The sequence below is a fragment of the Oryx dammah genome, unplaced genomic scaffold (assembly GCF_014754425.2).
Source record: "Oryx dammah isolate SB20612 unplaced genomic scaffold, SCBI_Odam_1.1 HiC_scaffold_5, whole genome shotgun sequence".
Lineage (NCBI taxonomy): Eukaryota > Metazoa > Chordata > Mammalia > Artiodactyla > Bovidae > Oryx > Oryx dammah.
In genome coordinates, this window is record NW_024070189.1 from 2,587,032 (window position 1) to 2,609,417 (window position 22,386).

Genomic DNA, 22,386 nt, shown 5'->3' on the forward strand with positions numbered 1-22,386 from the left:
TTTGGTTATCTAGAGTTCTCTGTATGTATAATTCCAATGATATGGTATTGTTTTAACTGTATCATCATAAAAAATTGATTATCTGGATATAGGTATATGTATGGCTGAGTCCCTTTGCTGTTTACCTGAAGCTAGCACAACATTGTTAATAGGCTCAACCCCAAAACAAAATAAAAAGTTAAAACTGATTATCAGTCCTAAATCTTTAGATGCTCAATATGAAGACAAGTATGCTTTTAAATGGGCAGGACAAAGCAGAAGCATTACCTTTAATGATTCTTACTGCCGCTTTCTAGTCAGTGCAAATAATTTCTGTGGGTCCTCTGAGTTTTTGGATAAGACAACCAAAAGCACAGGTAGTAAAAGCCAAAACAAGTGGGACTACATCAAACTAAAAATTTTCTTCACAACAAAATAAATTTAAGAAAATAAAAAGGCAACCTGTGAAATGGGAAAAAAAAATTGCAGACTATATATTAGATAAGGGGTTTAATATCCAAAATATATAAAGAATTACTAAAACTCAGTCACACACAAAAAAAACAAAGAATTCCAATTTGAAACAATGGGCAGCGGAGCTAAGAGGACTTTCTTCCAAACAGGACATCCATGCAGCCCACAGGCACATGAAGCTGGTCCTCAGCATCTCTAGTCACCAGGGAAGCGCAAACAAAACCACAGGGAGACATCCCTTCACAGCCACGAGCACGGCGCTGATGAAGGCAAGACGCCGCGAGTGTGGGCAGGGTGCAGAGACCAGGAGACTCCTACGCACTGTTGGGAGCAACGTGAATGGATTCAGTCACTAAGGCGAGCAGAGTGGAGGCTCCTTAAATTAAAACCAGGATGTGACACAACCCAGCAACCCTACTTCTGGGTGTATCTGCCCGAAGGAAATAAAACCAGTCTCGAGAAGACACAAGTGAGCCACTGCTGACAGCAGCACTGCTTACAGCGGGCAGCTCACTAAAACAACCCAGGTGGCACTGAGGGTGGGCTAAAGAAGCCGTCGTGTATATTTATACGACAGAGTGCTGTCCAGTCACGAGGAGGAAGGAGATCTTCCCACTTGCCAACAGGATGAGCAGAGTCTGAGGGCATTATGCTGAGACAAGTTAGAGAACGACAGATACTGTTTGTTGTCATTTATATGTGAAATCTAAAAAAGCCAAACTCAAAAAGACAGACAGCAAAGGGTGGTCACCAGAGGCCAGTGTTTGGGAGAACCAAGGGTGCCTTGTTTAAGGGTAAATATTGGAACCAGCAGATCGATCAGTCCTGGGGGTCTATGCACAGAACAGTGACTATAGTCAACAATACTCTTTCATGTAAACACCAAAGCTGCTAAGAAACTAGACCTTAACTGTTCCCACCGCAAGGAAGGGGAGTTATAATTATGCGAAGTGACAGGCATCCAGTGCTACAGTGCTAAGCATACTGCAATATATAAACGCGTCAAATCCACACACTGTGCACCTAAAACTCACACAGTGTTACGTGTCCATTGCATTTCAATTAAAAGATCTATCCATTGCAAAAAGGATGTATTTTAACTTAAATAAAATAACCATAATAAAGTTAAGGTCAGTAATGTAATATATTCCTCCAGAGTTAGTCAACAGAACAAAAGATAAATGAATTTTTGGGGAACCAAGCTAAAAGAATTAAAATGGATGCTGTATGGAGATAAGTTTTATATTTTCATGTGAATTGCTATTGAAGAGGATCCAGAAATGAGTAATATTATGTGTGAATATATAACATTTATTAATACAGCATGAAAATCTTACTATGTTCTTTGTCTCAGCAATCACAGGAAACTGATTCAGCCCAGTTTTAAAAGGCTTGAATAGCAAAAACTTTAAATGGAAATGATGATTCCACTCTGATGACTGCAAAGGGGCCAGCAGATGTTGCTTTGATAAAAACGCTGCCTTGCTCTGTGTCAGAACCAGGGAGCTTATGAAATGACACACACGAGTCAAAATTCATGCAACTGTCAAACACAAGAACAACTTTTTCTGATAACTAGATTGAGTCTGACATTATTTCTGGAAACACAAATATCATACTTTCATGTTAACGCCTACAGAGACATTTAGAACAAAATGTTCTTTAAAAATCAACATTTAAAAAGATTACACTAAAAACAAGGGTAACACTAAAGTCAGAAAATGCACCCAGACTTCCCCGTTCCCAGTAGCAGGTAGCTCCCTGTTGCATGCTCAGCAGCGTAAGCAGTCAGTGACTAAGTGCGCAAAGAGTGTCTACGCCTGCCGTCCTTTGCTTTTGTCATCTTACACCTGTGAAACAAGATCCGGCACTTTTCACTTTTCCTTATTATTTATCATGTTCTCCTAGACTTCAGAGCATTTGCCTTTATTTTTCCCCTTTCCATTCTGACAAAAGCAAAGGAAGAAAATACCCCATAATTTAAAGGAAACTGTTGCGTTTATTATCATCCACACATTCACATTTAATGTCCCATGAGACATAAATGTGTCTCTTTGAACAAATCTTTCCAATTCCAAGCTCTATGCAAACTGCTAATGTGCCATCATAGTAACATCACACAGAAACACCACTCAGGTCTCAAAGAAGGCAAATTTTGGAATCACTTTCTGGAAATCATACTACATGAAGCAACGTTATTGCTTAAAAAAAAAAATAGCTGTTACTTTGAAACAAATGAAAAAAAAAAGGGGTGCAAAACTGGAACTAGCAGATAAATCAGTCCTGGGAGCTGGAACAGTGTAGTCAACAATACCATTTCATATAAACACCAAAGTTGCTAAGAAACTAGACCTTAACCGCTTCCACTGCAAAAAAAGGGAGTTACAGTTATGTGATGTGCTAGGCATCCAGTGCTCCAGTGGGAATCACACTGCAATACATAAATGCACCAAGTCCACGTGCTAAGGCAGGAGGCTCAGGAGACAAAGGCTTGATCTCTGGCTTGAGAAGATCTCCTGGAGAAGGAAATACAACTGATTCCCGTATTCTTGCCTGGGAAATCCCATGGACAGGGAAGCCTGGTGGGCTACAGTTCATAGGGTCACAAACAGGCACGACTTAGCAACTAAACAACAGCAACATAACGTGACAGGCATATATTAACACATGGTCTCCACATTCGCGAAGCTCACCATCACAGACGTCATCACAATAATAAAGTCAAGAAAGTGTAATATTAACATTATGAACCAACTGTCAAGAACATAAAAAAAAGAGAAGGATTAATTTCTTTTGAATTTTTGCATGTCCATCTCTCTCATTTCTCAAAATAAATTCATTTGTGCCAAACCCAAATGTTCAAACTCCAAAACATTGTAAAAATAATAGAGAAGTAAGATTGCCAGGAGAAATATCAATAGCCTCAGATATGCAGATGACACCAGCCTTACGGCAGAAAGTGAAGACAAACTAAAAAGCCTCTTGATGAAAGTCAAAGAGGAGAGTGAAAAACTTGGCTTAAAGCTCAACATTCAGAAAACGAAGATCATGGCATCTGGTCCTACCACTTCATGGGAAATAGATGGGGAAAAAGTGGAAACAGTGTCAGATTTTATTTTGGGGGGCTCCAAAATCACTGCAGATTGTGATTGCAGTCATGAAATTAAGAGACGCTTACTCCTTGGAAGGAAAGTTATGACCAACCTAGACAGCATATTCAAAAGCAGAGACATTACTTTGCCCACAAAGGTCTGTCTAGTCAAGGCTATGGTTTTTCCAGTGGTCATGTATGGATGTGAGAGCTGGACTGAGAAGAAAGCTGAGGGCCGAAGAAATGATGCTTCTGAACTGCGGTTTTGGAGAAGACTCTTGAGAGTCCTTGGACTGCCAGGAGATCCAACCAGTCCATTCTGAAGGAGATCAACCCTGGGATTTCTTTGGAAGGAATGATGCTAAAGCCGAAACTCCAGTACTTTGGCCACCTCATGAGAAGAGTTGACTCATTGGAAAAAACTCTGATGCTGGGAGGGATTGGGGGCAGGAGGAGAAGGGGACGACAGAGGATGAAACGGCTGGATGGCACCACCAACTCAATGGATGTGAGTCTAAGTGAACTCTGGGAGTTGGTGATGGACAGGGAGGCCTGGCGTGCTGCAATTCATGGGGTTGCAAAGAGTCGGACACGACTGAGCAACTGAACTGAAATAACTGGAATAGTTTATATTCTCTTAATACATGAATCTTAATAAAAGTTTGTTATAAGTAATCAGTTGTTTAAACTTATAGTCAGAAGAACTACATGAGAGGCTCTGTTTGGGAGATAAGGGGAGACAGTCCCCAAACCCAGAATGCTTATCTGCACAGATGGTAACTCCATGGGTCATGGTGAGGACATAAAATCAGGAAAAGAGACAAAAGCATAGGATCAGGAGTGAAGATAATAAATTCTCTTTTGTACCATTTTAATCTGGGACACCCAGATTCAGGTGTTCCTCCTTGGAGACAATTCCAACCACTGGTCAAAAGTTCACGAGACCTGTAAGAGAGCAGCGGCACAGAACATCTCAAGAGGAAAAGAAAAGGAGAGTTAAAGAGAAAACAGCAAGTTTCAAAAGTCAAGAATTGTAGAAGACTGCTTCACATCCACACACACGTATACATATGCCATTCTGAAGAGTAACTACTTTTTCTCCCCTTCAGACATGGAGTTTCTTCCCCACCTTGAATCCTGGTCTGCTTTATTCCTTACTTAGAACAACAGATTGTGACAGAAGTGGTTCTAGGTAAATCACAAAGTCTAGACCTCAAGAAGCCTTTAAGTTTTTCTTTTTACTATCTTCAAACAGTATGCCAAGATCGTGATGATATTATAGGAAGAAGCCTGGCATTAAAGACCAGTCACTGAAGCTGTCAGCTGGGCCCAGCCCTTACCTTGTCAGCTGAGCGCAAACGAGTGCACCCAGCTTAAACTAGCAGAACTGTCCAGAATCATGAGAAATAACAAAACATGATTTTAAGATACTAAGTTTGGGGATAGTGTTTTATATAATTAACTGAATTTGAAAGCCAACAGAGGGCTGCATCCAGGAAGAAGAAAAAAGCAAAAGCAGAAGACAGTTTCTACTAAAAGACAGAATTTTCACAAAGTAGCAGAGATTTTTAAACAGGCTGGGGGCTAAGAGGAAGTCACTGAAGCAAGTGAAGAGAACTCATCTCAGATACTTGAGAGTTCAGTGTCAGTCAGGTGGAAAGGGTAGAAGGGTTTCTCAGAAGATTCCAAATGAGCAGTTGAGGAGCAAGACTGACAGAAAATTGGATTACTCTTGTAAGTTACTTTATAAGAAAGACAGGAGCTATTTTCTAAGACTGAAGAGCAAGACTAGTTGAATGGAAGCTGGTGTCCACGATGGTTTAAGGTAAGGATGCAGCTGCAAGAAAAATGAAAAATGCTTTGGTTTTTGTTTTCTTTTTTAAGTAGAGAAAACCAAAGTATCAAAGGCCCAAGGAAGGTGCAAAGACTCGGGACGAATGTGAGCTGTATCTTAGTTCAGGCTGCTCTAACAATATACCATAGACCAGGTGGTTTAAACAGCAAACAGCTATTTCTTTCTCACCGTTTCTGGAGGTTGAGAAGCTGGAAGATCGAGGCACCAGCAGGTACAGCAGGTACAGAACACCCCTCCTGGTTTGCAGCAAACCTCTTCTCCCGGCTACTCTGTTTACAGACACTGATCCCATCGTGGAGGCTCCACCCTCATCACTTCATCTAGCCCTCCCTCCCCTGCAGAGACCCTCACCACTTAATATCCTCCCTCCACATGGGGTGACAGGGTTCAACCTGTGAATTGCGGGAGTGGAGGCATGAACATGCAGTCCAGAACAATTGAGTTAACCAGAGCAAAGTGAAAAGAAAAAAAGCTAGGTGAATTGATAACAGCTGGGGTAAGAGAGCAAGCCAGGTTCAGTTCAGTTCAGTTCAGTTGCTCAGTAGTGTCCAATACTTTGCAACCGCATGAATCGCAGCACGCCAGGGCTCCCTGTCCATCACCAACTCCCGAGTTCACTCAGACTCACGTCCATCGAGTCCGTGATGCCATCCAGCCATCTCATCCTCGGTCGTCCCCTTCTCCTCCTGCCCCCAATCCCTCCCAGCATCAGAGTCTTTTCCAATGAGTCAATTCGTTGCATGAGGTGGCCAAAGTACTGGAGTTTCAGCTTTAGCATCATTCCTTCCAAAGAAATCCCAGGGTTTATCTCCTTCAGAATGGACTGGTTGGATCTCCTTGCAGTCCAAGGGACTCTCAAGAGTCTTCTCCAACACCACAGTTTAAAAGCATCAATTCTTCGGCGCTCAGCTTTCTTCACAGTCCAACTCTCACATCCATACATGACCACAGGAAAAACCATAGCCTTGACTAGACGGACCTTTGTGGGCAAAGTAATGTCTCTGCTTTTGAATATGCTATCTAGCTTGGTCATAACTTTTCTTCCAAGGAGTAAGCGTCTTTTACTTTCATGGCTGCAGTCACCATCTGCAGTGATTCAGGAGCCCAGAAAAATAAAGTCTGATACTGTTTCCACTGTTTCCCCATCTATTTCCCATGAAGTGATGGGACCAGATGCCATGATCTTCGTTTTCTGAATGTTGAGCTTTAAGCCAACTTTTTCTCTCTCCTCTTTCACTTTCATCATGAGGCTTTTTAGCTCCTCTTCACTTTCTGCCATAAGGGTGGTGTCATCTGCATATCTGAGGTGATTGATATTTCTCCCAGCAATCTTGATTCCAGCTTGTGTTTCTTCCAGTCCAGCATTTCTCATGATGTACTCTGCATAGAAGTTAAATAAGCAGGGTGACAATATACAGCCTTGAGGTACTCCTTTTCCTATTTGGAACCAGTCTGTTGTTCCATGTCCAGTTCTAACTGTTGCTTCCTGACCTGCATACAGATTTCTCAAGAGGCAGGTCAGGTGGTCTGGTATTCTCATCTCTTTCAGAATTTTCCACACTTTATTGTGATCCACACAGTCAAAGGCTTTGGCATAGTCAATAAAGCAGAAATAGATGTTTTTCTGGAACTCTCTTGCTTTTTCCATGATCCAGCGGATGTTGGCAATTTGATCTCTGGTTCCTCTGCCTTTTCTAAAACCAGCTTGAACATCAGGGAGTTCACAGTTCACGTATTGCTGAAGTCTGGCTTGGAGAATTTTGAGCATTACTTTACTAGCATGTGAAATGAGTGCAATTGTGCAGTAGTTTGAGCATTCTTTGGCATTGCCTTTCTTTGGGATTGGAATGAAAACTGACCTTTTCCAGTCCTGTGGCCACTACTGAGTTTTCCAAATTTGCTGGCATATTGAGTGTAGCACTTTCACAGCATCATCTTTCAGGATTTGAAACAGCTCAACTGGAATTCCATCACCTCCACTAGCTTTGTTCGTAGTGATGCTTTCTAAGGCCCACTTGACTTCACATTCCAAGATGTCTGGCTCTAGATTAGTGATCACATCATCATGATTATCTGGGTCGTGAAGATCTTTTTTGTACAGTTCTTCCATGTATTCTTGCCACCTCTTCTTAATATCTTCTGCTTCTGTTAGGTCCATACCATTTCTGTCCTTTTTCAAGCCCATCTTTGCATGAAATGTTCCCTTGGTATCTCTAATTTTCTTGAAGAGAGCTCTAGTCTTTCCCATTCTTTTGTTTTCCTCTATTTCTTTGCATTGATCGCTGAAGAAGGCTTTCTTATCTTTTCTTGCTATTCTTTGGAACTCTGCATTCAGATGCTTATATCTTTCCTTTTCTCCTTTGCTTTTTGCCTCTCTTCTTTTCACAGCTATTTGTAAGGCCTCCCCAGACAGCCATTTTGCTTTTTTGCATTTCTTTTCCATGGGGATGGTCTTGATCCCTGTCTCCTGTACAATGTCACGAACCTCAGTCCATAGTTCATCAGGCACTCTATCTACCAGATCTAGGCCCTTAAATCTATTTCTCACTTCCACTATATAATCATAAGGGATTTGATTGAGGTCATACCTGAATGGTCTAGCAGTTTTCCCTACTTTCTTCAATTTAAGTCTGAATTTGGCAATAAGGAGTTCATGATTGAGCCACACTCAGCTCCTGGTCTTGTTTTTGTTGACTGTATAGAGCTTCTCCATCTTTGGCTGCAAAGAATATAATCAATCTGATTTCGGTGTTGACCATCTGGTGATGTCCATGTGTAGAATCTTCTCTTGTGTTGTTGGAAGAGGGTGTTTGCTATGACCAGTGCATTTTCTTGGCAAAACTCTAAAAGTCTTTGCCCTGCTTCATTCTGCATTCCAAGGCCAAATTTGCCTGTTACTCCAGGTGTTTCTTGACTTCCTACTTTTGCATTTCAGTCCCCTATAATGAAAAGGACATCTTTTTTGGGTTTTAATTCTAAAAGGTCTTTTAGGTCTTCATAAAACTGTTCAACTTTAGCTTCTTCAACATTACTGGTTGGGGCATAGACTTGGATAACTGTGATGTCATGGTGGAGAGGTCTGACAGAATGTGGTCCACTGGAGAAGAGAATGGCAAGCCACTTCAGTATTCTTGCCTTGAGAACCCCATGAACAGTATGAAAAGGCAAAATGATAGGATCCCAAAAGAGGAACTCCCCAGGTCATTAGGTGCCCAAGATGCTACTGGAGATCAGTGAAGAAATAACTCCAGAAAGGATGAAGGGATGGAGCCAAAGCAAAAACAATACCCAGTTGTGGATATGACTGGTGATAGAAGCAAGGTCTGATGCTGTAAAGAGCAATATTGCATAGGAACCTGGAATGTCAGGTCCATGAATCAAGGCAAATTGGAAGTGGTCAAACAGGAGATGGCAAGAGTGAACGTCGACATTCTAGGAATCAGCGAACTAAAATGGACTGGAATGGGTGAATTTAACTCAGATGACCATTATATCTACTACTGTGGGCAGGAATCCCTCAGAAGAAATGGAGTAGCCATCATGGTCAACAAAAGAGTCCGAAATGCAGTACTTGGATGCAATCTCAAAAACGACAGAATGATCTCTGTTCGTCTCCAAGGCAAACCATTCAATATCACAGTTATCCAAGCCAGGTTAGGATGGCTGAAAATAATCCTTGGCAGAGTGTGCAGGATTTTCTTACCCAGGCTCTTAGGAAAAAAGAAGAAAGCAGGATCGCTTGTTAAGTCTGAAGGAGCAGAAACTATTTCAAGAGCTTGAGAAAAACAGTCAAGTTTGGGAACAGCGGGGAATGGGGAGAAGAAACAATTCAACAGGGGAACTATTATGTCAAAGGTAACAGCTGACATACTGACAAGCAACGTGGTGGCCAACATCTGTGAGGACAGCTGTGGTTAGGGAGAAGAATTACTATGTTGCGATTTAAATAAATAATAAGATAGTATTTTTACTCAATCCCATGTATGAGTAAACACTGTAATATAATGTTAAAGAGGAGCACACTTTATTTCCTCCACGAGTGCAGGATTATCATTTTAATACACGAGTTTCTATATTACGTGGTTGTCAATTCCCACCATAGATACAAGGATCAGAGGCAAGCACTTGAAATTACACTTGACATCATTATCGTTGTTGTTGTTTAGTTGCTAAGTCATGTCCAACTCTGTGTGACCCCTTGGGCTGTATGTAGCCTGCCCAGCTCCTCTGTCCCTGGGATTCTCCAGACAAGAATATTGGAGTAGGTTGCCATGCCCTCCTCCAGGGGATCTTCCTGATTCAGGGACAGAACCAAAGTCTCCTGCATTGCAGGCAGATTCATTACCACTGAGCCAGTTAAGGAAATGCAAATTAACAACACAATAAGATAACTATATACCTATGAGACTGACCAAAAATAATACTTAATTTTTTTAAAGTGATAAAACCAAGTACTGACAAGAAGGTAGAATGACCAAAATTCTCCAGTATCATTAATGGGAATGCAAAATGGCACAGTCATTTTGGAAAACAGTTTGGCAGTTTCTTATAAACATACATTTATTAAAAAACCACCGGTCCCATTCACAGGCATATACTCGAGAAATGGAAACTTATGTTCACACAAAAACCTGAATATAAATGCTTACAGCAATTAGGTTAATAATAATCAAAATACTGGAAACACCTTTCAACTGAAGAATGGAAAAACAGACTGTGGTATAGACACAGAACAGACTGCTGCTCAGTTACAAAAAGGAGGAAACTTCTGGTCTGTGCGACAATATGGATGAAGCGCAGTCGCCCGTTGCTCAGTGAAGGTCAAACTTAGAAGGATATACACTGTATGGTTTCTTTCATATGATATTCTTAATAAATTTTATAGGGCTAGGTTGACTAGAAAAGAACACAGGAGAATTCTGGAGGGTGTTGGAATTTGATTGTGGGTGAAGTTATATAACTACACATTTGTCTAAATCATGAGAATGCATACTAAAAAGGATTAATTTCTCTGTTTATAAAGTATCTCTCCATAGGAATCTTTAAAACAATGTAAAGAGCCTTTGCAATATGAAATGACACTGCAAAGACTGCTGTCTCCTACGGTTCTGGATGGAAACACAACGGGGTTACTAGGCTAACACAGTGTCAATAGCAGCTCAAGCAGCTTAGAATGTGAAGTGTTACTTCACAGCTCCACTGAACGAATATCAGTAGACCATGTAATTAAAACCAACTTTTAAATGCTAAATAAAGATAAATTAAATAGCATTTCTCAATTTTCCAAATAACCTATTATAGAAAACAAAACAGTTAACTATACCTTTTCCAATAATAATGACATCTGCTTAGCACATCGGAATATACAAAGGATAGATTCCATAGTATTTTAATTTTATTCAGTACCTGACTTAAGTAAACTTTTAAAACAAATAACTGAAAAAAAAATTTTACCAAAGTTTTTCTCTACAAAGTTACTCTCAGAATTAATACACTGCTTTAATAATCTTAATAAGATGAGGTAGATAAGATTTTGCCACCATATAAAACATAACAATCACCTTATTTAGGCTATATAATCATCAGAAAATAATACAAAAGTAGATTTATTCAAGAAGAATGCAATAGAGTATTACTCAGCCATTAAAAAGAACACATTTGAATCAGTTCTAATGAGGTGGGTGAAACTGGAGCCTATTATACAGAGTGAAGTAAGCCAGAAAGAAAAATATCAATACAGTATACTAACACATATATATGGAATTTAGAAAGATGGTAACGATAACCCTGTATGCGAGACAGCAAAAGAGACACAGAGGTATAGAACAGTCTTTTGGACTCTGTGGGAGAGGGTGAGGGTGGGATGATTTGGGAGAATGGCATTGAAACATGTATATTATCATATGTGAAACGAATCGCCAGTCCAGGTTTGATACAGGATGCTCGGGGCTGGTGCACTGGGACGACCCAGAGGGTTGGCATGGGGAGGCACGTGGGAGGGGGGTTCAGGATGGGGAACATGTGTACTCCTGTGGCGGATTCATGTTGATGTATGGCAAAACCAATAAAATATTGTAAAGTAATTAGCCTCCAATTAAAATAAATAAATTTATATTAAAAAATAAAAAATAGAAAAAAAGAAGAAACTTAAAATTACAATTTTTTACTCTCTTTACAAAGATATATCACCTACACATACACAGTGTGATACTTAAACATATAAATATACCAACTAACACTAAATTTCAAATGAAACTAACCACCTAAAATGACTACAGTTACCAACTGTTTCATAAGGCTCAAAACTAGACATATCCCAAACCAATGTACATTTGATTTTTTAAGTTTTGTAATGATGAAAGTAATATATGAGTGGGCTTACGTGTCTGATAGAAAATAGTACCAAAAATCTGCAACACTACCATGCTATTGCTATAAACAATGTCTGTTGCCTGTTTGTTCAATTAACAGTATATTATGAGCACATTTCCAAGACATTTAACAAATACAAAAACATGGGCTTTATAATATCCTCATACATGAATTTATAATCATTTATCTGTTCCTTTTTTCAGACATTTGAATTATTTCCAGAATTTTCCTACTGTCTTTCAGTGCTTTGATGATGATGCTTAAACTTCTAATAATTCTTTAGACTACATCCCAGAAGTAGGAGTAGGGCTGTTGGGTTAAAAGGATGTGAATATTTTGAAGGTAATGACAAGTGACATCCAATAAAACATCCTGTGATTACGGAAATTCTGTGTCTGCTGTGTGCAACATGAAGCCACTCACTGTATATCTGAACTTCCCTGGTGGCTTACTGGTAAAGAAGCCACCTGCCAAGGTAGCAGACATCAGTTCGATCCTGGTTCAGGAAGATCCCTGGGAGAAGGAAATGGTACCCACTCTAGTATTCTTGCCTAGGAAACCCCATGGACAGGGAAGTCTGGTGGATGAAGTCCACGGGGTTGCAAGACTTGGACATGACTTATAGACTAAACAACAACAAGTTGTAAGTCTATTAAGCACTTGAAATGTGGTGAGTTAGACTGAAGAAATAAATATTTGACTTAAATAGCCAATGTGGCTACTGGCTGTGTAGTACTGCGCAGCACAGCATTAGATACAGAATGTCCAAATGTCATCTAGAAAAAGCACAATTTACATTTTCATCAGCAGAGAATGAGTGTTCATTTCCTCATACATTCATTAGCTATGAGATCTTTTATGTTCTATTATTTGTCAATTTCCTAGGCAAAGATAGAGGGAACTGTTTCTTAATATACATTTCTTTAAATGCCTGGGTTAAACATTTTTCATGTCTTCAGTTTCTTGTGAGAGTGTGTGCAAACTGTTCTTTTCCTGTGTCAATTTTTCTACTAGAGGGAGAATTTGCTTTTCTTAGAATAAATGGTCTCTATATATTAAATAAATGAATTCTTGCTCATATCTGTTTCAGATAATTTTTCAATTCTATTATGATGCTTTTTGATACACAGAGTATTATATTTTAATTTACATTTATTGATCTTATGCTTGTGTTTTCATCTCAAGCCAATTTACATAAAATGTCAACTTATACAGTTTATTCACCACTTTTATGAAAATAAAAAGGGTCAAGATGAAACACTGAATTCATACTTTAAAACATGACCCCTGCCTCAAACACACACACGACAGGTAAAATATAAAAATAGTCAAAAAGGCTGTGCTGGACTCAGAAACAAAATAAATGCTTTCAGCGTACACAGACACAAAGCAGGAAGTGGAGTTGATGCTGCGCCTGCGGCATTTCTGTGTTATGTGTCTGGAATTAGATCGTTATACTAAAGTTACTTCCTTTTCCTTAGTGAAAAGAACTAAAAATAGATTCAGGCTCTCAGCTTGAAACAGCAAATATACAATTCACAAAAGTGGAAACCAGAACAGACAATATACATAGAAAAAGATTTTCAGTCTCTCTAGTGATGGTGGGATATAATTGAAATTATATCTATAAGAATCAGTTCAGTCACTCAGTCATGTCCGACTCTTTGAGACCCCATGGACTGCAGCAAGCCAGCCTTCCTGGTCCACCACCAACTCCCGGAGAACAGCAAAATATATATATCAGAATATATCTATCAGAATACCAAAAAATAATAAGCATGGTAGAGATGCAGGGAAATTAAAACATTTTTACTCTATTGATAGGAGTATAAATTGGTACAAACACATCAGGAAGCAATCCAGCAACATAAAACAAAATTAGAGACGTGCATACCTTTTCACCTTGCTACTCCACTTTTTAGGTATAAATAATAAGAGAAGAAAAATAGATGCTTTTGAACTGTGGAGTTGGAGAAGACTCCTGAGAGTCCCTTGGACTGCAAGGAGATCCAACTAGTACATCCTAAAGGAGATCAGTCCTCAACATTCATTGGAAGGACTGATACTGAAGGTGAAACTCCAATACTTTGGCCACCTCATGCGAAGAACAGACTCATTTGAAAAGACCCTCATGCTGGGAAAGATTGAAGGCAGGAGGAGAAGGGGACGACAGAGGATGAGATGGTTAGGTGGCATCACTGACTCAATGGACATGAGTTTGGGTAAACTCCGGGAGTTGGTGATGAACAGGGAGGCCTGGCGTGCTGTGGTCCATGGGGTCGCAAAGAGTCAGACATGAGTGAGTGACTGAACTGAACTGAATTGAATAAGAGAAACTCACACACATACCTCACATCTACATAAAGGATGTTCTTTATTCATTATTTGTGTCAGTGATAACTAAAAACAAATGTTTTAAAATAGAATATTTATTAAGAAAATATATGAATTGTGTTATATCCATAAAATTTTGAAATGATTTCAAAATTAAAAACAGTTAAAATAAATAAACCTGAGCTAAAGTATTAATGGGCTTCCCAGGTGGTTTAGAGGTAAAGAACCCACCTGCCAATGCAGGAAACGTGGGTTAGATCCCTGGGTCGGGAAGATCACTTGGAGAAGGAAATGGCAACCCACTTCAGTGTTCCTGCCTGCGAAATCTCACGGACAGAGGAGCCTGGCACGCTAGGTGCATGGGGTCACAAAAGAGCTGGACATGGCTTCGTGATTAAACAATAACAGTATTAATATGGGCAAATATAACTTTTTAAAATGCTTAGTATAGAAAACAAGTTGAAGAATGATACAGCTTTATAAATACTGAAAAACATACAACAAATACAAAACAAAAAACCACTGTGCTTGGCGAGTACAAAAAGCAGAGAGTAATTATAGATAAAAACATAAGGAAGACAGATTAAGGAGGGAGCAAGGAGACTAAAAAGTAGCAGAATCAAGGAGGGCTTCACGTTTATCCATGTTGTTTCAATTCTTCTTAAAAATTACGTACGGTAAAATGTCAGAAAAAATTTTAAATGAGTTTGGATATGGGTACATACTATTTTATTCTCTGTAGTTTTTCATGTTTGAAATAATTCATATTACCAAACTAATAAAAAAAGAACCTACAAAGAATTCTCTAGAATCTTTTTCAAAAATAAAATGTATATAAATCAATTAAAGAGCAATCTGAGTAGAGACTTCCAATAACAAGTAAGATGAAGCAATCTCACTACCATCTATTCCTTCCACTGCTTACAACAAAAACTCTGGACCAAATATGTAAACCAATTATCTGAGGACTGAAAAGGTACCAATGGCAGGCAGACTGGGAAGAGACGCAAAACATAAAAACTCAGAGCGAGGATACATTTCCTGGTTAATTCTGTGTGTGTGCCCTGACGTGGACCCACACAGGAATTCACAGAGGAAATGTGTTAACAGGAAAAGGTACAAAAAAAAAAAAAAAAAGAGAGAGAGAGAAAGAGAGAGAAACCCTGACTTTATGGCCAGGGGACCTTTCACAAACTCTGCTGCATTTTATTTACAGAGACTAGATTCTGCTTCTTAAGGGCTCTGGCACCTGCTGCAGACCTGTAAGCCTCTTTCTGGGTATGGCTTTACCTCAATTCATCTTATTCATCTTATTTGTTATCACTATTGATCAACATTCATCAAGCATCCCCAGCATGCAGAGGGCACAGAATGATGATTAAATGTTAAATACAAGCTCAAAGTTCCTATCCTTTCATTCACCTTCAAAATTGGCCTCAAGTTTGCCATTAAGCTTTCAATACAAAGACAGATAAGGATGAACTGGCAGGACAATATATATCATTCAACTATTCAATATCAGAAGTACATCCGCATCTCGAATTTGAGATATACCGTGGGGAAAAAGAACTAGACGAGCCAAAGGAAGAGAAAACTTTGAGATGATTTAATGGAGCTGAGCCATATAGCTTGAGGGCTTGAAACTGCTTAAAGAGAGCTTTTCCTCAGTAAAACACCAAGTGCTAAAAAAGAGAGAGAGAGAAATCAGCACTTAATAAAAATATTGAATAAAAGTGAGTAAAGGAGGAGATCTCAAGGTACAAAACAACTGTTCATCCGTTTGAGACGACAAATTTTGCAAAAACGTGGTATAAATGACAATCCTAAAAACCATATATATCTCTTAAAAAATAAGATATCAAAGTTGGTCCACCTATTTGAAAAGTGTTTTATTTAGATTAAATCTAAATATTTTCATTAAATTTTATAGTCACATATAGATAACAAAATCAATAATTTTTCATCAATTTGAGTTTTTTGTTTTGTAGGAAACATAACTCATTATTTATAATCATTGAAGATTACGCCTATACTTTTTCCATTTACCTTGCTAGTAACTATAACAATTAAACTATGTAAGAATCCAATCAACTCCTTCAATATATATGTATATACCTACGCATGTGTGAATACATTTTCAAAAAGCTTTACTTCATGCCACATAAGTTTGCTACATATTTTAATGTTAAGTGTAGCGTACTGAGAGTATTTTAGTAGTTATCAGTATGCCAAATCATGAATGTCTGTCTAAAATGAACAGTTCTGCAGTATACTTGGATAAAGGGTTTCTGTACTGCCCGGTTTTATTTAAGCTTTATTTCACAGACACTAAAGAAAGTGACTCAGCTCTCCATCTCACTGAGTGATGACTCTCATCATTTTCTCCCTTATTTCCGGCCTGATAAAGACATACTTCCCATGGCTGCTGACACTAGTACCCACGTCGTCTCTTTCAAACACCCAAAATGTCAAACCCCCAAAACACTCATAAAGTACTGGCTTGCTTTCTGTTATCCTCGCCTCCATTTCCTTCATTCTCTCTTCATCTGCAGTATGTTTTCAAATCTCCATCCCTTTTTGTTTCTCTAACTGTAAGTGGACAGGTAGGACGCAGGTGCCTCACGTACATACATGCGTCCCCTGATGCCCTAACAAGCCTCACCATCATCTTCTCAGTTGAAATATATTGCTATGTATGAATCAAGAGGCCATTCATAGCACTTTTTACAGAACTTAATTCTGGCATTTTGAAACTTCACCAATCATTTATCAACCATGCTTTTTACATTATGATTACAATATTTATCGACACAAGTGGAATATAAATGAGAAGTACCACGTTAAAGTAGGCTAGTAAAATCATAAGCTTTTCTTCTAATATTGCTTGACTTGACTAACCACAAAAAGAATCTTATAAGTATTAGTGTTTCAGATTCATCAATATTTTATTTCATGACTTAGCTAATTTTAAAAAAAATATTTTTTGGCTTTTATTGACATAGATTACTGTTAAGAAGCAGCTTACTTTGTATATTTTCAGTAGAAAAAAATTAAATGGATTGTATCTGTGGTGTGGCCCAAATTATCTAATGAATTCTTAAAAGAAACATGTATTAAGCCCTTAGCAAGTACAAGGCACTTTAAGAATACAAACTTATTACAATATATATCCTGTCCTAGGCTGACTATAAGAACAATATGACTGTTTGCGAATAACTGAAACAAACATTGGTGAACAGAGTGCAAATGGTCTTATTCAAACGAACAGAAATGTATTAAATGTCTACCTGCTGTGTGCCTGCTAAGTTGCTTCAGTCGTGTCCGACTCTGTGCGACCCCAGGAACTGCAGCCCACCAGGCTCCACTGTCCATGGGATTCTCCAGGCAGGAATACTGGTGTGGGTTGCCATTCCCTTCTCCCAGGGATCTTCCCAATCCACGGATCGAGCCCGCTTCTCTTATGTCTTTCTCACTGGCAGGCACTGCTAGCGCCACCAGAGAAACCCAAATGTCTCCCTATATCATATTAAACTCCTTCATATTAATAGTTTTGTATTCCCATGCTTATCCCACATACAATAATGGAAATACTACTAATATAATAATTATATTTACATAATTTTTTCTTGAGCATTTTTTAAAGGCTTATACTAATCATCACAGTGAAAGAAATAGTTGTATACAAGAATGAAAAAAAAATGTAAAAATCCTAATCTGACCAAGTAAAGAAAAATACACACATGCAGTTTAGTTTGTGATTTGTTCTTTTATAGGAGACTTGTTTTCTTTTAAAATTTAAGATTAGTATATTGTTAGATAATCAAAATTGGTCACATTATCCTTATTAATTTTCTATATGTTTTCTAACCTTTGAAGTTTCATCTCCATCTCTAGAAGGTTATAAATATTAAATTCTACTTTCTCTTTTATTATGATTTAATTTTCCTATGTGATTCTGCCTGCACGTGCATGCTCAGTCTCGTCTGACTCTGTGCGACCCCATGGACAGCAGCCCACCAGGCTCCTCTGTCCATGGGACTTCCCAGGCTGGGGTACTGGAGTGGGTTTGCCCTTTCCTTCTCCAGATGATCTTCCCAAGGCAGGAACTGAACCCCTGTCCCTTGCATCTCCTGCATTGGCAGGCAGGTTCTTTACCACTGGCACTACCTGGGAAGGCCTATAGGTAATTCTAACTAATTCTAAATATATAATATTGTAACAAGCAGTGTCTAACTTGTTGCTTTACTAATCTAGTCTATCACACTGCCATTGATTGAGAGAAAATCCCCTTTCCAACTGATGTTAGACACATTCTTTACCATATTTTCCCATATACTTTTACACAAAGAGTAACTGGTTATATCTGTGTAAGAAAAGACATGAGCATAATACTCAATGAAATCTAACTATGAAGAATGTAGAAAAATAACTGACTGGCATTTATTCACTGTACAGCATAATGTCTTCATTTAAGAACAATTTCATCTCCAAGATTTTTTTCTATATTTTCAAATATGCTTAGTTAATCCTTCATTCAAATTTTATACTTTTTAAGACTCTTGAGAGTCCCTTGGACTGCAAGGAGATCCAACCAGTCCATTTTGAAGGAGATCAGCCCTGAGTGTTCTAAGGAATGATGCTAAAGTTGAAACTCCAATACTTTGGCCACCTCATGTGAAGAACTGACTCACTGGAAAAGACTCTGATGCTGGGAGGAATTGGGGGCAGGAGGAGAAGGGGATGACAGATGATGAGATGGTTGGATGGCATCACCGACTCCATGGACTTGAGTTTGGGTGAACTTCGGGAGTTGGTGATGGACAGGGAGGCCTGATGTGCTGCGATTCATGGGGTCGCAAAGAGTCGGACACGACTGAGAGACTGAACTGAATTGAAGACACTGATGAAAGAAACTGAAGGACTGATGGAAAGATATACTCTGTTCTTGGACTGGAACTATTAATATTGCTATAATGACCAAAGGCAATTTACAGACTCAAATACAATCCTTATCACTGGAATCTGTAAATGGTATTTTTCACAGAACTAGAACAAACGATTTTAAAATGTATTTGAAAACCAAAAAAACCCAACGGCCAAAACAATCCTGAAGAAAAAGAACAGAGCTGGAAGGCTCCTGCTCCTTGGCTTCAGACTACTACAAACCTGCAGTCACAAAACAATACAGCGCCATCACAACAACACAGGACTGGCACAAACACACACACAGATCAGTAAAACAGAACGGAGAGCCCAGAAATTAACCAACACACTTTAAGTCAAGTCATCTATGACAAAGGAGGGAATAACATACAACAGGGAAAATTCAGTGTCTTCAATAAGGGGTGCTGGGAAAACTGGATAGCTACAGGGAGAAGAATGAAATTAGAACATTGTCTAATACCATGTACAACAATTAACTCAAAACAGATTAAACACCTATATGTAATAAGACTGGAAAACATAAAACTCCTAGACAAAAACATAGGTAGAACACTCTCTGACATAAATCACAGCAATATTTTTTGAACTGTACCCTAGAGCAAAGAAAATAAAATTAAAAAAAAAAAGATTTACTCAAACTTGAAAGCTTTTGCATACAAACAAACACCATCAGCAAAATGAAGACAACCTACTGTCTATGATAGAAAATGTTTGCAAAAGATATGACTGACAAGCGGTTAATATCCAAAATATATAAACAGCTCATATAATTCAACATCAAAAAAAAAAACAATAAAAAATTGGGCAGAAGATTGAGTTGATAATTTTCCAAAGAGGACATTCACATGGCAACAGGCACCTGAAAACGTGTTCAACATTACGAATCATCAGGGAAATACAAATCAAAACTACGATGAGATAACACCTCACACCTGTCATAATCTCTGTTATCAAAAAGAACACAAACACCTATGTTGGCAAGGACGTGGGGAAAAGGAAACCCTGGAACATGATTGATGGGAAGGGCAACTGGTGCACCCTCTGTGGAAAACAAAATGCAGGTTCCCAGAAACTGAAAACTAAAGGCAGGGACCCTGCTGGGGGTGCAGCTGCTGCAGGCGGCCTGGGTTCAGGCGCTGGTCAGCAAACTATATCCCACACGCCTCAGCTAGAGATCCCCCTTGCTGCAACTCAGATCTGGTGCAGACAAACAAACAAAGAGCAGAATGACCACATGACCCAGCAATTCCACTCCTGAGTACATATATACGAAAGCAAAACAGTAATTCGAAAAGACACACACACTCTGATGTTCACAGCAGCATGATTTACAGTTCTCAAGATACGGAAGCAACCTAAGTGTCCATTTGCATATAAACGGATACAGAAGATGAGTGTACATACACAAGGCAATACTACTCAGTCACAAAAGAAACAAATGAAAGAAATTTCACCATTTGCAACAACATGGATGGACTTGGAGGGTATGATGCTGTGAAATAAATCAAACAGAGAAAAACAAACGCTGTAAGATGTCACTCCTACGCGGACTCCAAAAGATACAACCAACTACTGAACCTAACAGAAAAGAAAGACACACACAGATACTAAGAACCAACTCCTGGTTATCTATCAGTAAGGAGAAGCAAGGGAGGAGGCGTAAGACACAGGTGGGATATTAAGAGGTACAAACTGTTAGAAAAATAAGCTACAAAGGTACACTGTACAACAGCGAATACAGCCAACATCTTATAATAACTATAAAAGGAGTATAAGATTTTAAAACTTGAGTCATACTGAATACCTGTAAATATTGTATTAAGCAAGTATGCCTCAATAAAAATTTTGATTTTTTAATTTTTATTGAAGGACAGTTGATACACAACGTTGCATTAGTTCAGCTACAGCAAAGTGGATCAGCTGTCCATACACCTGCTCGCTAAGGCCCATCTCGCACACAGGTCGTCACAGAGCACTGAGCAGGGTTCCCTGTGTCACGCGGCAGGTCCTCCTCACTTACCTGTTTCATATGTAGCAGTGTGCATACGGCAGTCCCAACCTCCCAATTTATCCCATCGTTCCTGGTAATCCTGTTTGCTTTCCACATTTGTGATTCTGTTTCTATTTTGTAAATAAGTTCATTTATACCATTTTTTTCACATACAAGGGGTATCATATGATATCTGTCTTTCTGTCTGACTGATTCACTCAGTACGACCATCTCTAAGTCCATCCACATTGTTGCAAATGGCATTATAACATTCTTTTATTCTGGAAGATTAATATTGCATTATACATATATACACCACATCTTCCTTATCCATTTCTCTGTCAATGAACACTTAATATTTTTCAGTTTTAGACTCTAAAGATACACTTGTGTATATCATTAGCTGGTTTGGGTGGGACATTTTATTCAATTTTTTTATTTCTACACGTTTGAGCAAACTCCAGGAAAAGGTGAAGGACAGGGAAGCCTGGCATGCTGCAGCCATGGGGATGTGGAATCAGGCTCGACTTAGCAAGTGAACCAAGTTATTTTTAACTCGACTAACTGAGTAGTTTCCGGAAACCTGGTGAGTATATTCCCAATTCCTTTTCTCACATGCCTCTAGATCTTTGCCTTCATTAACTTTAATTCTCCACAAAGAGAAGTTTAAGACATAAGAAAGGTGCAGAGTTCTAGGAAGCCTTTAGGAGTTTTTCTCTTCTGCAACAGTACTCAGAAAGGAAGGCAAACACTGGAGAAGACAGAAAAGTGCCAGCAGGATCAGGTGGCTAAGAGGATCTTTCTGAACACTCGTGTAGCAGCGAGCACACACTGCAAGAGAGCAGGCCCATGTCTCTCGTGCTCTCCACCGCAACGCCAGCACCAGCTGCATGGAGGGTGCTCAATGACAAAGCTGATCGCATGCAAGGGACCGAGAGAGCAGAGAGAGGAAGAGAGGATGCGGCAGAGAAAGGGGGAGCACACGTCAGTGTGCGTGTGCACCCGGCTAGCAAGCCTTGAGCAGGATTCTTGAACTGTCTCACAGTTCTCTCCTTTCTTGGAAGAAGGACCTGGCTAAGATTCTCTACCTGATCTAGGACTTGTAATTTTTTAAAGCACCATTTACCTTCTGACTGCTCTTAAATTCTGCTGATTCTTTTGCTCCTCTGTGACCTCGATGCTACAAATAAAATTATGAAGTGCCTAAAATCAAATTTTACAGACAGTCTCCTGATGAGTAACACCATTGTTTCCTCTGCTCTGATGGCTTAGAAACACCATTCATCTGCCCCATGTGCCGATAAAACTGCTAACCATGACTGCCCTGTCAGAAATTTCACTGTCATG

At 39.1% G+C, this 22,386-nt stretch overlaps 1 protein-coding gene across 5 annotated transcripts in view; it reads right to left on the reverse strand.

Moving 5' to 3' along the window:
* The window catches only part of FER (FER tyrosine kinase), a 475,518-nt gene that overhangs the window by 184,556 nt on the left and 268,576 nt on the right, over window positions 1-22,386 (reverse strand). Inside the window, exon 13 of one of the 5 annotated variants that reach the window (XM_040239700.1) lies at window positions 15,692-15,787. The exons of the other annotated variants lie outside the window; for them this stretch is intronic. Coding sequence (XP_040095634.1) covers window positions 15,770-15,787 — 18 coding nt within the window. The 3' untranslated portion in view covers window positions 15,692-15,769. Of the gene's footprint in view, window positions 1-15,691; window positions 15,788-22,386 lie in introns of those variants that run through there. 5 annotated transcript variants of the gene reach the window in all.